Consider the following 14,534-nt stretch of genomic DNA (forward strand, 5'->3'; position numbering starts at 1 on the left):
CCATTAAAGCTTAGGCAGAATCTGAGAGCAAAAACTAACAATATGCAAAAGTAATTGAACAATATAATTTATGATCACTTGGGTGCCCAATTCAACAGCCTCATATATGTCACTCTATTCAAAAGTGAACAGGTATACAATTCTGTTACAAACCAGTAGGGATAATAGTTAAGTTACATCTCAATAAGACTCATCCAGATTTTTTTCCAGTTTTCTCTCTAAATATGTGACTTATAAACACAGGGACAGAATTTACTTTTCAGCGAACTTTTCATTTACTCCAGTAAATGCAGTATTACAGTTTCAGGGTAAATCAAATACATGAATTGTAAAAACACCAATTCACCTTAAAGAGAAGCATGTTCATAGGAGAAATTGAGTATTTGCTGGTGAGTAAAAAAAAGCAAAAAGAAGAATATCAAAATAATCTATATACAGACTATCTCCTCGCTAAAATCAAACATTTTTATATTAAATATAAGGTTAAATTTGAAAGTAAACCCAAACTTTCTTACAAAATTGCCTCTAGTACACTTGGTATAATAGAGGCTCAAAAACACTAAATAAATGAACACTACCTAACTGCATTAAAAATTTTAAACTTCCCTCTTAATATTTTAACTTCTTTTTTAGTTGTAAAAAGATCTTCTGTTAAAAAGCTAGAGTCCACTTTGCTACTTTAATTAGTCAAATGTGTGTGTGTATTCTTTGTGTCAGCTTTATCCATTTTGTTGACTTTTCAATTAGTACTAAAGTTCATTTGGACAGTAAATCAAAAAATATTTACTATGTTAGCCTCAAGCTGTATTTTTCTTTTAATTTTACTAAAAACTGTTCTCCAGAGCCATGTTAGGCTGTATTATAACCAAAGGCAGTATTATAATCAAAATATAAACAGTAGGCATTTATTCCCTCCCTTCTACTTAGAACACAATTAACTTAAGTAGGCAGAATTTGTAGACTTAACCACAATCCCATTTTAGATGAAGTCAGAGTAAAAAAATGTAAAAAGAATAGGGAGGATATACATTAATATTAAACCATATGCTATCTGTTAGGTTCCCATAGAGATATTTCATCTTTACGATCACTTCTCAAGGGTTGTTTTATACAAGGAATGATTTTTCTCTACTCTCACCACCTTTTATGATGAAATGCTCCTTTTCAACTTACTAATTGTCAGTGTTATCAGTAAACACTATCATACACCTACAGTGCAAGACATGAATGTTAGTAGAATACTTAGTTTTGATTACAACTAATATATATTCAACAAATAAGGCTGCTACTATTTATGCCACTATTTATGCCATGTACATGAGAATGAGTATAAATTATTTTTCATAAAAATGCAATTTCTAATCAGATTAGGTGATTTCACTGAGAGGACATTAAATACTTAAACATCAGACAGTCTCCTCTGTTATTGAATGTCAGTCAGGTGAGATCTGGAAGAGATTCTTTATTGGTAGCCATATACAGTTAACTGTATTTTTAATCTCTGTGTTTACTTGCTATTTAAGAATTATAGGATCTGGACATCAAAACATTATCAATGCAATTATCACTATAGACTCTCACTGGATCTTTTAAAAATTTGGTTAAAAATTGCAAAGTCATGATGTATACAATTATTGCAGCAACATCATTTGAAAAAGAAATACATGATGACGCTAAAGACAAAAAACAGAAATGAATAAACATCACAATGTAACAGTAGGAACTCATAAGTATTTAATATGAAAAATTAAAATTTAAAATTGTTAGAGAATTAAGGGATCTTTTACTTCAGCAAAACCATCTATCTCCAACTTTTAAGATACAACAGATAATAAAATACTTCAAAGAAATGACATTCAAATGCCTCCTTTACACAAGTAATATTGCCAATACTAATAAAAGTGATGTCATAAATGTGAACTGCTCTGCTAATTGTGATTTTAAAAATGTTTTCTTTACTTCATTTTACATTTTAGTTAGCAATGAGCATTACATATTAATCAGTTCTGTGTTGACAAAGAGAGAGAATCCTAGTCAAAATACTGTTTCTCAAAAGTAATATACATCATATTGCTTGAAACTAACAATCATATAAAAATGGCAATCATTTATCTAAACATTGATTATGAAAGACAACTAACTGGCATATATTCAAGCAGAGTGCTGAGTTCATGATGGTTTATTTACAATAAAAGTACTTTTACTGAAGCTAACATGATATATAGGTTTCTATGTCAATTACTACAGTCTCTTAAAGTTATAAAAATATTATATAAAATACCACAGGCTTTAGAGGATATAACTTCATGTGGTTCTGATACTAGCAGCTGAAAAGTGTTTATAATTTAAAAATAAATAAACTATAAGAGGTAAACCAGTTACAAAACAGCAGAGGACTGCAACAGTCACAAGAGTGAAAAGAATTGCTTAAATACACAATAGCTAACAAAATGGTGAAGCAGTTGGATCAAAAGTTTTAAAAACCTCTTTCAGAGATTTGTCATCTGTTTCTTTAGTGGGATCATTATCGGTACTGGGGCTCACCTGTCCTGGCTGTCTTGCCTGTCTTGGATCACTGTACTGTGGCCTAATTAAGCCTGTTAATGCCTGAATAGGAAGACTGTGTACTGCTGGAACCTGAATTAAGCTAGGACCCTTGATACTATCCACCGGTGGGTCAGCTGGCCCGTCAACAGAGACATCCACATTTGGGGTGGTTTTCTGTGGTAGGACTGCTTCTGCAGGAGAAGGCTCATTTTTATCACTACTTTTTAAACTACCACATTTTTTCTGGTTCTCTGCATTTTCTGTTGCTAGCTCTGATGTAGATGAGGAACCCTGTTCCCTAGGGTCATACAGACTAATACCACTAAGAACTGAACTTGTAGCTCCCAGTGGAAGGCCAGCTGAAGATGAGAGTTTAGGGGCATATGGAGGCAAAGCCCCAGGACCAGAATTGCTAACTACTGCCCTTGAAGGTTGCGATGAGACAGGATTTGATCTGGCTAGATGAGGGGCACCCTTTGGTGTATGTGACTCTTTCAGAAGGGCTTGATGAGACTCTGTATTGTGTCTGTGAAGTCTAGGATCAAAGTTTTTTTGCAGTCTAGGATCTCCTAATTTATTTCCTGAACTATGGGAGTCTCCAAGTTGTTCTAGGTAGCCTTCTCTGTTTGTTGTGTTAATTTTGGTTTTGGCTGCTAATTTTGAATCAGTGGATGCTGTATTTTGATGATCATTTTTTGTATTCCATAACCTACTGAGTCTCTGGTCAGCTATAAGAGGGGGCAGAGGTAAATTGATTGAAGATACTGGATCAGGTTTAGGTAAAGGAACTGGAAGTAAGTCTTCTGGAGCCCATACGATGTGTTTTGCAAAGTTAGGTTTAGTTAGGATAATATCCATTTTAATGTGACTGAACTGTCGCAGTTGTGACCTTGGATCTTGGAGCACTACACCAGGGGAAGAATCCAAAGGTATTAAGAAAGCCTTTTCTCTCAGTTCTCTTTCTGTATCTTCATCATCATCATCTCCTCTTTTGTGTTTTGTGCCAGCATTTGCATGATGTAAATCAAGTTTTGCTCCACCAGAGCCTACATGACTGCTTCCATTCCCTCTTAATTTCCTTGGATCCCACACAAGCCTAAGGTCCAGTGGAGCAGACTCAGAAGATTTCCTAATGTCTTGCCTTGGGATAGTCCTAAGTCTAGGGTCAACAACTTGGTTTCCTTTACTTTTCTCTTTAGCAAGTCTTGGATCTGTAGGGGTACTGGGCTCTGTGGAAGCCTGTTGCTGATTTCTTAAAGTTTCCGTTTGTTTCTGTAATGTTTTCAGTATTGACTTGACACTGCTTCCTTCTTCTTCTTCACTACTGGAATACCAGTTAACGGTATCATCTAAATGTAGACAAAAACTTATATAGTAAAGAACGAAGTATTTATATTTGGCCTTAAGATAAAAAGTAAGGGTACTCTAATTTTGAGAAAAAGCATCATGGAAATGTCAACATTTCAAAGCTGCAATATCACAATTGTAAGTTCAGTTCTTACATTTTACAAAGATGCACATACTAGAACATAAGTGATGTCCTTTTAGAGGAAAGTCAGGATCTTTCATTAGAAGTGACCAAAAGGAACTCAGAAGTTTGTTTTCTATGACCAGGTTTGGTGAAAATAAATAAATAAATAAAAACTATTGGAAAGGAATACTAAAATATTTTGGAGCTCTTAACTAAAGTAATTCTGATACTTCACTGCTCTGAATTTACCAATAAGGAAAACATATTAAAAGTCTAGAAAGAAAACAAAAAATGATGATTAACATTGAGAACTGAACAAATGAAGGATAAGAGACTTCATTTACACTGTTATATTTTTAGTTATTTAAACATTAAATTAAAAAAATAACAAAATTCATACCCTGAAATTTATATACTTAAACTGTATAAGAATGCTTTGGCCTTTATTCCTTAAACCTACTTCACGCTAGTGTGTCAGATACAATATTAAGAACCTGAACTAGAGGCATAAGGGATTATAAACTGATGCTTCACACGGGTGAGTCTCCTTCCTTTTCATTAAAACATACATGAGTTGTTTCCGATTGGGTATGTGAATGCATTGTGTTTGTATACACATATGCACATATATACACATACATAGATACATAGATATCATAGAATATTGAAGATATTCTCATTTTTACCTCATTGCACTGCTCACTAATGTGTTTCTGTTACATGGAACTTCAATGTTATTATACACTTAGTTTGAACAGAGCAGTATGTACAAAACAAGCAGTTGTATTTAGGGTGGAGATGTTTAAAATGGTATATACTTTATCACAATGCCAAAAAGTTTTACTCCTATCTCAATGTTTGAAAAAGTTTGTCTAGATACTACATCTCTTTTCTTCTCTTTGATCTCCAGGAAACCAAGGGTTAGACTTGTGTTTCACTTTCACCTGTTGCAGTTACTTTAAATATTTCTGTGTAATAATTTCATTTGATTTTGTTACTTATTTTCTTTCTACCTCATATTTTATCAGCAGTCTTAAATCCTTTTTGAGTGAAGTGAATACAGAAGAAAAATAGAACAGAAGAGATAGATCAATGAATAACAGTTTCTAGAAAATGATAGTTAAATGCTTTTGTCAGTTTTATATAGCAAAAGACAGATAAAATGTATAAAGGCATTAAAATTTATATAAATGGTTCCAAACACAAACATTAGTTATTGAAGATGTTTTCTATATAGAGAGAAAACAACCCTCTCACATAAAATCACCTATTGTATAATATACCATTTTGAATCATCTAGAAAAGTTTTAATTTTCTTGTTTATAAGTTCATAAAGCTCTGTAATACTTTACACAAATAACCAATGAAATGGCTGCTTCTTAAATTAAGTTTAGCACTTAAAGGAGTAAACTTAAATTGTATAAGAAATTAACTTACTAGGAATTCAATTTTCCTGTGATATGGAATTAAGAGTTAATGTTACCTTCACTGAAAAGATAACAATGCACACATAATAGCTTGTAGCTACCTACTGCTATCTAGTTTTATAGATATTTATAAACTTTAAGAGTAGCCAAAAATACTAACTTTGTAATTCATAAGAAAATGATGTTTTAAATTTTCTCTTCTCAACTTAGGGAGCTAAAGTTGTGCACTTACTGATTAAAAAAAAAACAGTAAGGTAAGCAATATCTCCACATAATTTTTTATATTAAAAATAATATTTCTTAATGATACAGCAGAACCTTAAGTATAAAGGGTATGCCCATAAAATTTTTCCTATTAACTAAATTATTCTGAACTTCTACAAGATGTGAAAATTCCTGAATTGGAAGATATTCTGTTCCTGTTCTATATCTTCTCTTTAAAAAGAAGAGAAAGTCTTATAATTAAAACAAGTCTGCTCACCCAAGGCTCACACTCTGGTTTCAGATATATTCACTATTCAAGTCAAATTACTAATGCATTAATGGCACTGAAAACCAAAACAATCCCAACATGGAATTATGAGGTAAATTCTAAAATAGGTAGTTCAAACGATCTAATATTTCAAATTTAAGACTTATTTCAGGCACTGAATGATCCCCAATAGATAAGTTGCTATCATAACATCTGACATACCTTCTTCCTTGTTTGATGCCCTTGGAGGCTGGGTGCTGCTTGGTTCTTCATCTTCTTGGTATTTCCGACTAAATCTGACAAAAAGAGCTCTCTGCATCGCAGGAAGGAGACTTTGTGTAGGAACAGGGCCATGAGCTGTCATGTTGCTGCCATCAGATCCACTCCCGTGGTTAAGTGAGTCTTGAATAATGGAAGGCTGATGCTGGGCAAATTCATCATGCCACATCCCATCTACATATACAATACAGAAAGTGAGAATAGTTTATCACAACATATTTTCATGAGATTATCACAAAGCACCATTAGGGAGTACCACTGTGAGTTACAAAAAAGTTGAAGTTCTAATGATATTCACACTTGATTATCAAATTATGTGATTATATATTTTTCAAAGTTTCTAAATTCAATTGTTATATAAAGATTTGGTTAAATTTAAATCATATGTTAAAGTTTTAATTTCATCACATTTACTTAACTTGATTTAATATATACATTCTTATTTTTTAATGAAAAGTGGGTCTCTACATATTTCAAATTAGAAATTAGTTATTTCAGGGCCTCCCTGGTGGCATAAAGGGGTTAAGTCTCAGCACTATGAAGCTATCCACAGCCACTGAGGCATGAGTTCCATCCCCAGCCAGGGAGCTAACCCACATGGTGCAGACCTCTCCTGTCCCCCCCGCTGCTCCCCTCAGCAGTGTATTTCAGTACATCTGCCTGTTTTGTTCCCCACTGTCTCTGGCGAATCCTCTCACTCCCTCCCCCAACCTCTGGCCTACACCCCAGTTCTTGTATGCATAAATAAATCTTTTTTAAAATGAGTTATTTCAAAAGGTAAGCTTACCACTGGAGTTATTGGGTGACTGAAAATTATGTACAGCATGCTGTGAATAGTAATTATCATAAAACTCAGCTGGGTTTTGGAGGGGCTCATAATTGATGTTGAGTTGCATCTCACTAGGACTTTGCAGATGTGATAAACCAGGAGAACAGTGATTCTCTCTAGGTACTTTCATCATATGTTCTGCAAAGCCGAGGCAATGGTAAGCACCACTCATACTTTGTGGTGTCAAAGGTGTATCTTGAATAAGTACTCCAGCTTGACTGGGAGGGCCTACAATTCCAGGTGGACCAGGTGGCAAAGGTGGGCTATGTGGCATTGGTAAACCAGGATGAGGTCCGGGGGAACCTGGGTGCATCACAGGACTATTTTGTCCCTGAGTCATATTAGATCCAGGACCTGGGCTTGATCCAGAACTATAGATATGTTGAGGATGTGGGCTGCTTTCCTGAAATTGTGGTCCTGGTGGTGAGGCACTATTATAAAATGCTGGTGGCCTGTAAACAGAAAGAATATTTCTTAATTATAAATGTTACAATCTAAATAAATATTGGTTAAGCATGTTTTTCTTTCTTTCTTTTTTTACACTCTAAAAGAACAGGTTTATTAGGAAAAGGAGAAAAAGAGATGTAGCTCCATAGTCACAGGTGGGTAAGAGAGATGCCAAGTGTTTTTCTATATCAGAATAGAATACTGTCTTGTTAAGAAGCAATGTATTCCACGTTACCAATAAGTAGAAACACCAACATATGCATCTAGCCTTCACTTTACCCAACAGTTTTACTTGCTGCTTACTAACAGCTGTTCTAACATTGATATTTTGAAAATTACAGAAAGATACAAAGATACTCTAAAATTACCTCTAATAATAACATACAGAGATTAAAAAATATTCTCTTTATTCCTTTTTCTAGGCAGAATTATATTACATAACCATACAACTTCTATTACAATTTTCACGTTGCTGCTGTTGGTATATGGGAACACTTTGTTCTTCTGAACATATAACTTATTATTTTTAATAGTTTTGTCAGTTGATTACTTTGGGTTTACTGGATTGTCGAATGGTTACGTCTGCCTTTCCACTTCTGATCTATGTCTCTTTCATATCTTTCTCTGTTTGCATTGATGAGGATCTGATAAACAATATTAACAAAATAGCAGTGTTTTCTTAACTTTAATAGAAATACTTTTGATGGTCACATAAATTGTAATGTTTGCTATTATTTTCTTAATCATCATTTGTTGAGATCTCATTGCTTTCCTGATCATTAATGGTTAAAAGGAAAATCAACAACGAGTCTTAAGGCCCAGGTGTATAGACCTAGCGGGGACTGGAATGGATCCAGCCAAGCCAGACGTTTCTTTTAGTAACCCAATGAAATACTTCTCTGAAAGAACCAAACATGCTGAAGACATTACTTACTATCTGAAGACATTCAACAGTAGTGAGGGAGGCTCATAACAAGGTGGGAGGAATGTTAACTCCATTTACCTCGAATTATCTTCAGGATTACTGGGTAAAGAGATTTCTGAAGCTGCCTTAAGAATTTCCTTGTGAGGGCGTGGCAGACCTCGCCTGACCCGCCCTCAGCAGTGTACTTCATCGATCTGCCTGTTCTGCTCCCCACTCTGTCCCTGGTGAATCCTCTCACCCTCTGCATCTCTGGCCTGTACCCCAGTTCTGTATGAATAAATAAATCTTTAAAAAAACAAATCTATGAAAAGTTTTTAAAAAAGAATTTCCTAGAGAGGCCCTCCCTGGTGGCCAGCAGGTTAAAGCACAGCACTAAGAAGCTAAAGCCATTCCGCATGAGTTCAATCCCTGCCTGCCCCGTAGGTGACCACAGGGCGAGGCAGACCTCTCCTGACTGCCCACTGCTCCCCTCAGCAGTGTACTTCCTTGATCTGCCTGTTCTGCTCCCCATTCTGTCTCTGGTGAATCCTCTCACCGCCCCTGCATCTCTAGCCTGTACCCCAGTTCTGAATGTATAAATAAATAAATCTTTAAAAAAAAAAGAATTTCCTAGAGAATAGCACTGATGTTTGGCATAAATGACAAGGACCAAGAGGAAAGCAGAAGCAGCAATCAAGGTCTCTACAACATGTATGTTTTCTCTACCTAAGTTTAATTACATAATTAACTTGTAATACAAGCTAATTCCTTAATAAGAGTCTTTAGGTGGGAATAATTTTAAAAAAATTAATTTAAAAAAAATTAACTTACTTTTTCCCAATCTTATGTGCTAAATCCACAGTAGGTTTTACGACTATTTCAAAAAGAGATGGAATTTTCCTGAAATCATCAGAAAGATCTGTCTGAAAATCATCTTCATGATCAGAAAAGGGAAAGTGCTCTGGGGGTGTTGGCAGAAGTCCAACTCCTGGAGGTGGTTTGGGGAGAGGAGTTATGCCACGCCTTCTAAGTTCTTCTAACTCCCGTTCATCTTCATTTGTGGGGTCTTCATCAGTATTCAATACCTTAAAAAAAATTGTCAAAGATTGCGGCATCAAAGCGAGCTTTCTTTCTCACTTTTAAATCTCTGAAGACTGCAGTAAACTAGTTGTTTTTTACTAGGAAAATACAATCGTAAAACTGAAATGAATTAGAGATCACCAATTCACTTTTGATAAAGAGTACAAAGAAGTAAATTTCTCAAAGTAAAACAGTTTTGTTAGTGGCAGAACAAAGATAAGGCCAACATTCTGTTTTTCTAACATATTATATCAGTAAAATAAAGAAAAATAATAAATTATTGATTCCTCAGCATTTTTAAAAATATGGTTTATAAAAATATGGTTTATAAAATTAATCTATTCAAAGATCTAACAAATAATGAAAGTGCAAAGATATTACTTACTTTGTCCAGAAGTTTCCTTGTTTCTTTAGTCAGATCATCATGTGAAAATTTACAGTTGTCTCCTTGGTAACATTTTGCTCCACTATGGTAGAACTTGCATGGAAATTCATGTAAATGCAAATATTAAGGAAAAGACCAAACAAAACAAAATCTAGTATTTTTAGACCAAAGTCTAGATGTGATGAATTAATGTGTCTTATATATTGTACTGAATTTTCTTTTATCATGTCAAGACAATTTTAAGATTAAATTACTTTAATTATACAGCAAGATATTCAAAAGCAATTCAATCTCTCTTATTCTATTAAAATGAAGAAACATTTTTTAAAAGAGTTACTTATTTATGCATGCAACAACTGGAGTACAGGCCAGAGGTATGGGGGTGAGAAAATTCACCAGAGACAGAGAGGGGAAAAAATAGGCAGACTGTCTGAATTATACTGCTGAAAGGAGCAGTGGATGGTCAGGAGAGGTCTGCCACGCCATGTGGGTCACCTCCCCAGACAGGGATTGAACTCATGCTGCAGTGATTGCCAATAGATTCATAATGTTGTGCTTTAACCTACTGTGCCACCACAGAGGACCCAAGAAATAATTTTTTAAAAAGATTTTATTTATTTATGCATACAAAACTGGGGCACAGGCCAGAGGTGCAGGGGTGGTGACAGAATTCACCAGAGACAGAGTAGGGAGCAGAACATGCAGACTGAGGAAGTACACTGCTTAGGGGAGCAGCCAGGGAGACAGGAGAGGTCTGCCATGCCATGTGCCACACCTCTGGGGCTGGAGATCAAACTCACACTGAAGCACTGGTGGCTTGCTTGCAGGGCTGCGCTTTAACCTGCTGCGCCACCAGGGAGTGCCCAAGAAACAAGTTTTTAAAGAAAAAAGCTTATGATGGTTATAGCAAATACCATGAAATACTGCAATTATGTAAGCTTTGCTATTTTCCACAGTAAAATATTGTCAGAATGAATATATTAATAGCAAGAGTTTCTACAGATGAAGAAAATAAAGGGATTTGATATGTCATGTTACAGTCAAATATCCAAACAATGAAAACTATATGTTAATCCTACTTAATATTTTGGAGACAAATTTTTAAAGAAAATATTAAAAGATGGCAAAAAACACATTTTCAAAGGTGTATATTCAGGGAACACATCTGAGTAGTTTAGAAACTTATTACTGTGATCATTTAAAAAGCTCTTAGCAAAATAAAAATATAATCATTTAAGTTGATTCTTTATAAACATCTAAAACCTATAGTCAAAAGTCAAAGTGAAAAGCATTAAAACATTACATAAAAAATAATTAAATAAGAAGTACAAGTATTAATTAAGTATAATTATCATTTATATTCAGATGACATGGCTATGGGGAAAAACACAAGACTAGGCTGAAAGATTGGGGAACAGAACAGGGAGACTAACAAAGTACACTGCTGAGGGGAGCAGTGGGGGAGGCAGGAGAGGTCTGCTGTGCCATGTGAATCACCTCCCTGGCTGGGGATCAGACTCATGCTGCAGTGGCTTTGGATAGCTTCAAAGTGCTGCATTTGAACCCCTCGCACAACCAGGGAGGCCCCACACATGATTTTTTTTTTTTAAGATTTATTTATTTATTCATACAGAACTGGGGCACAGGCCATAGATGCAAAGGGTGAGAGGATTCACCAGAGACAGAGTGGGGAGCAGAACAGGCAGATCGACGAAGTACACTGCTGAGGGGAGCAGCGGGCGGGCCAGGAGAGGTCTGCCTCGCCATGTGGACTCCTCCCGGGCAGGCGGGAATCGAACTCATGAGGAAGTGGCTCAAGCTTTGTAGTGCAGTGCTTTAACCCGCTGCGCCACCAGGGAGGGCCTGATTTTTTTTTTTTAAAAACTTCAGTGATACCTTAAAGCTTCAATTTTTAATAAAGGATATTATGCATATAAATGCAGTTCTCTCCTTTGGTACAATATCCTTGTAAATAAAATTTGCAGATCTCTTTCCTCTTTTCCAGCTCTGCATCATGATCAAATTTACACTGATCTCCCTGTTCACAAAAAAAAAAAAAAAAAGGAAGAAAAAAGAAACAACTGAATTAAATTTTCTCCATGATGTTTCATGGTGGAACAATGGTGATACCTTCAGTCTTAATGATGAGCTAATAATCTAAACAACCTACAGTGGATGTAGTTATGTGCAGATATAGCACAATGATCATGACTTAAAAGATAATGCCTGAGTTCCACAACATTTTTTGTAATTGTGGGTACTTATTTAATCTCTTGATTTAGTGATATATAAAACGGGGGTAATAAAAGTGACTACTTCATAACTTCATTGTTAGGATTAAAACACTTAATACTAACAACCCACTTTGAATGGTATTTTCCATACAGTTAGCATTTTGTGTTGGTTAAATAAAATCTGATTTTATTGTTGTAGAATGTAATTGAATCAGTTCTGATATACAGTATTTTCATGCAGGATACATTTTGAATAACCAGTTTTACTACAGATATTTGAAAGGTTAAAAAATTAACCACCCCCTCAAAAGACTTTAAATTTTAAAGACTACTTTGGAAACTAAAATAATTTATGACACCCCTATAAATTTACCTTAATACATCTCCCTTCCAGAAAGTATTTACAGATCTGTTTTCCTTTGTGTTCCACTGTGTGCTGATTAATAAATTCCTGAGTCATAACTTTCCATTTTTTCCCTGGTTTACTATACTGCAAGAAAAAAATCATTTGAATATAACATATGAAGTATTAAATAGGCATTAAAATGTATAGTCAAATGGATATAGAAAACAATACAAAATCACTATTAAAAATGGTAAAGATGAGACATTCTGAGGCTTTACATTTATTTGAAAAGAAATATGCTTCTAGTAAACTGCTTATTGCTAAAATCCGTTTCTATTTTAATAAAGATGTATCATTTTTTAAATTGTGAAAAGCCTGAAAATTAACAATAAAATTCATTTTTGGCAAAGGTACAATAAAATACATTGTTGATACATATCTGTATTGCTTGACACAAAATCTGTACTTTTTAGGACTATTTTGAAAGAATTATCAGGAAGGCACATAAAGATTTATTCACAAAAAGTAACTACTGTAGAACTATTGACACAGAAAAACAAAGCAAAATAAAATCCACAAAAACCCAGAATTGCTCTACCCATCAACAACTAGAAGACCAGTCAATCTTATTATATCATCTTTAGGTGGTAGAATATGCAGTCATTAAAACATCATGGTATAGAAAGACCAATTTTGGCACAAATTTGGGACTTTACTAAGTGAAAAATCGACTCCAATTTTATAATAATCAAAACAAGGGAAAACTAATAGAATACACTTCCATAGTGTATATAAATCTAGGTGGATATTTTAGAAAGTAGAGATTATTTGCATGTTTTTTATTTTGTATTTTCTTTTGGGAAAAAATACAGAGGACATATTACCTTTAACTTTTAAATTTAAAAATAATTAAGAGTGCAGAGTAGGAAATCTCACAAACTTATTTTCCTTAGTTCTTTAGTCTTCTACATTCAACTTTTACTGAGTATAAAGATTGAATAAGAACATATGATGTTTAACTGTGCTAAGGACTCACATTCATGATCTCTTAATAAACAGCATTGGTTTTCAAGCACTTAGCATGTACCATGCTTAGGTACATCATAGGAGCTCAAAAACTAGTTCTTCTTCTGATTTTAGTTTTCCTTTTCCCTCAATTTTCTAGAGATGGAGAGCAATGCACAACCTACTGAAAAGAAGAAATTGCCTCACAGCAAACACTTGAGGCAACAGACAGCTAGACTTAAATCTGATCTTCAGCATTAACTGAAATATATTTTATTATAAGAATTCTGAAAAAAAAAGAAGAGAATAGATAATTCTAGCCGTTCACTTTAAAAACATATCTAAATTGCCTCAGAAAAATATAATGAAATTACATATACTATACTGTGATGAGATCATTTAAAATGTCTTAATTTTATGTAAATTTGACTCGCAAGCATTTTCTATTTCTAGGCTCATTTTCAACAAGTATATATAAATGAAAAGCTCACAGATGCCTTTCATATAAAACAGTGTGGCTGCAATAAAACAAGCAGCCATAAAGTACATCTATGCAGTCAATGAGCCAGCTAGCTCATTGACTTTTAACTTGAAATTAAAAGGTAGAATTATTAGGTAATCATCATTTTAATATCTTGAAAAAATGCACCAAGTTGCACTTATGTTTCATTTGAAATGCACTCCCTGTAGATGATACTTTCTAATGACATGCCTCATCATTTTAAAAAGGTTGTGAGTGTAGGGTGGGGATGTTGTTTGATTTTTTAGTTTAGTTTGGTTTAAATGAACAGAAAGTATCTCAATATTCATAACTACAGGAACCTTGACTTTAATCAAGGTATAGAAAATGAAAAGCAACTTTAAAATGTTAAGAACTTAAGTGCCTAGAACATCTGATCTTTGACGTTTGAGTATATAGAAGAAGCAGAGAAGTCCTTTGTTCTTAAGCTCTCTTATGTAAGAGATGGAAGAACCACAAAAATGATCTAACATATCACTCTCATTGAACAAATAAGAAGACTGAATATTGGAGAAGTTAATGACTTGCCAAAGGTCACATGATGAATTAGACAGAATAGAACTTTTTGTACTACATCACACTATTGCT

The 14,534-nt window shown here is 34.3% G+C and overlaps 1 protein-coding gene across 1 annotated transcript in view; it reads right to left on the reverse strand.

The window, feature by feature from the left end:
• Positions 1 to 555: 555 nt before the first annotated feature.
• ZC3H6 (zinc finger CCCH-type containing 6) overlaps positions 556 to 14,534 on the reverse strand; it is a 46,113-nt gene continuing 32,134 nt past the window's right edge. The window contains exons 6-12 of the mRNA XM_004686107.2: positions 12,449 to 12,565; positions 11,768 to 11,879; positions 9,842 to 9,951; positions 9,208 to 9,461; positions 6,984 to 7,477; positions 6,140 to 6,370; positions 556 to 3,896 (exon numbers count right to left, since the gene is read on the reverse strand). Of these exons, the coding sequence (XP_004686164.1) occupies positions 2,443 to 3,896; positions 6,140 to 6,370; positions 6,984 to 7,477; positions 9,208 to 9,461; positions 9,842 to 9,951; positions 11,768 to 11,879; positions 12,449 to 12,565 (2,772 nt within the window). The 3' untranslated portion in view covers positions 556 to 2,442. The remainder of the gene's footprint in view (positions 3,897 to 6,139; positions 6,371 to 6,983; positions 7,478 to 9,207; positions 9,462 to 9,841; positions 9,952 to 11,767; positions 11,880 to 12,448; positions 12,566 to 14,534) is intronic.

This window comes from Condylura cristata, unplaced genomic scaffold, assembly GCF_000260355.1.
Source record: "Condylura cristata isolate star-nosed mole 26May11 unplaced genomic scaffold, ConCri1.0 scaffold00020, whole genome shotgun sequence".
NCBI classification, from domain to species: Eukaryota; Metazoa; Chordata; class Mammalia; order Eulipotyphla; family Talpidae; genus Condylura; species Condylura cristata.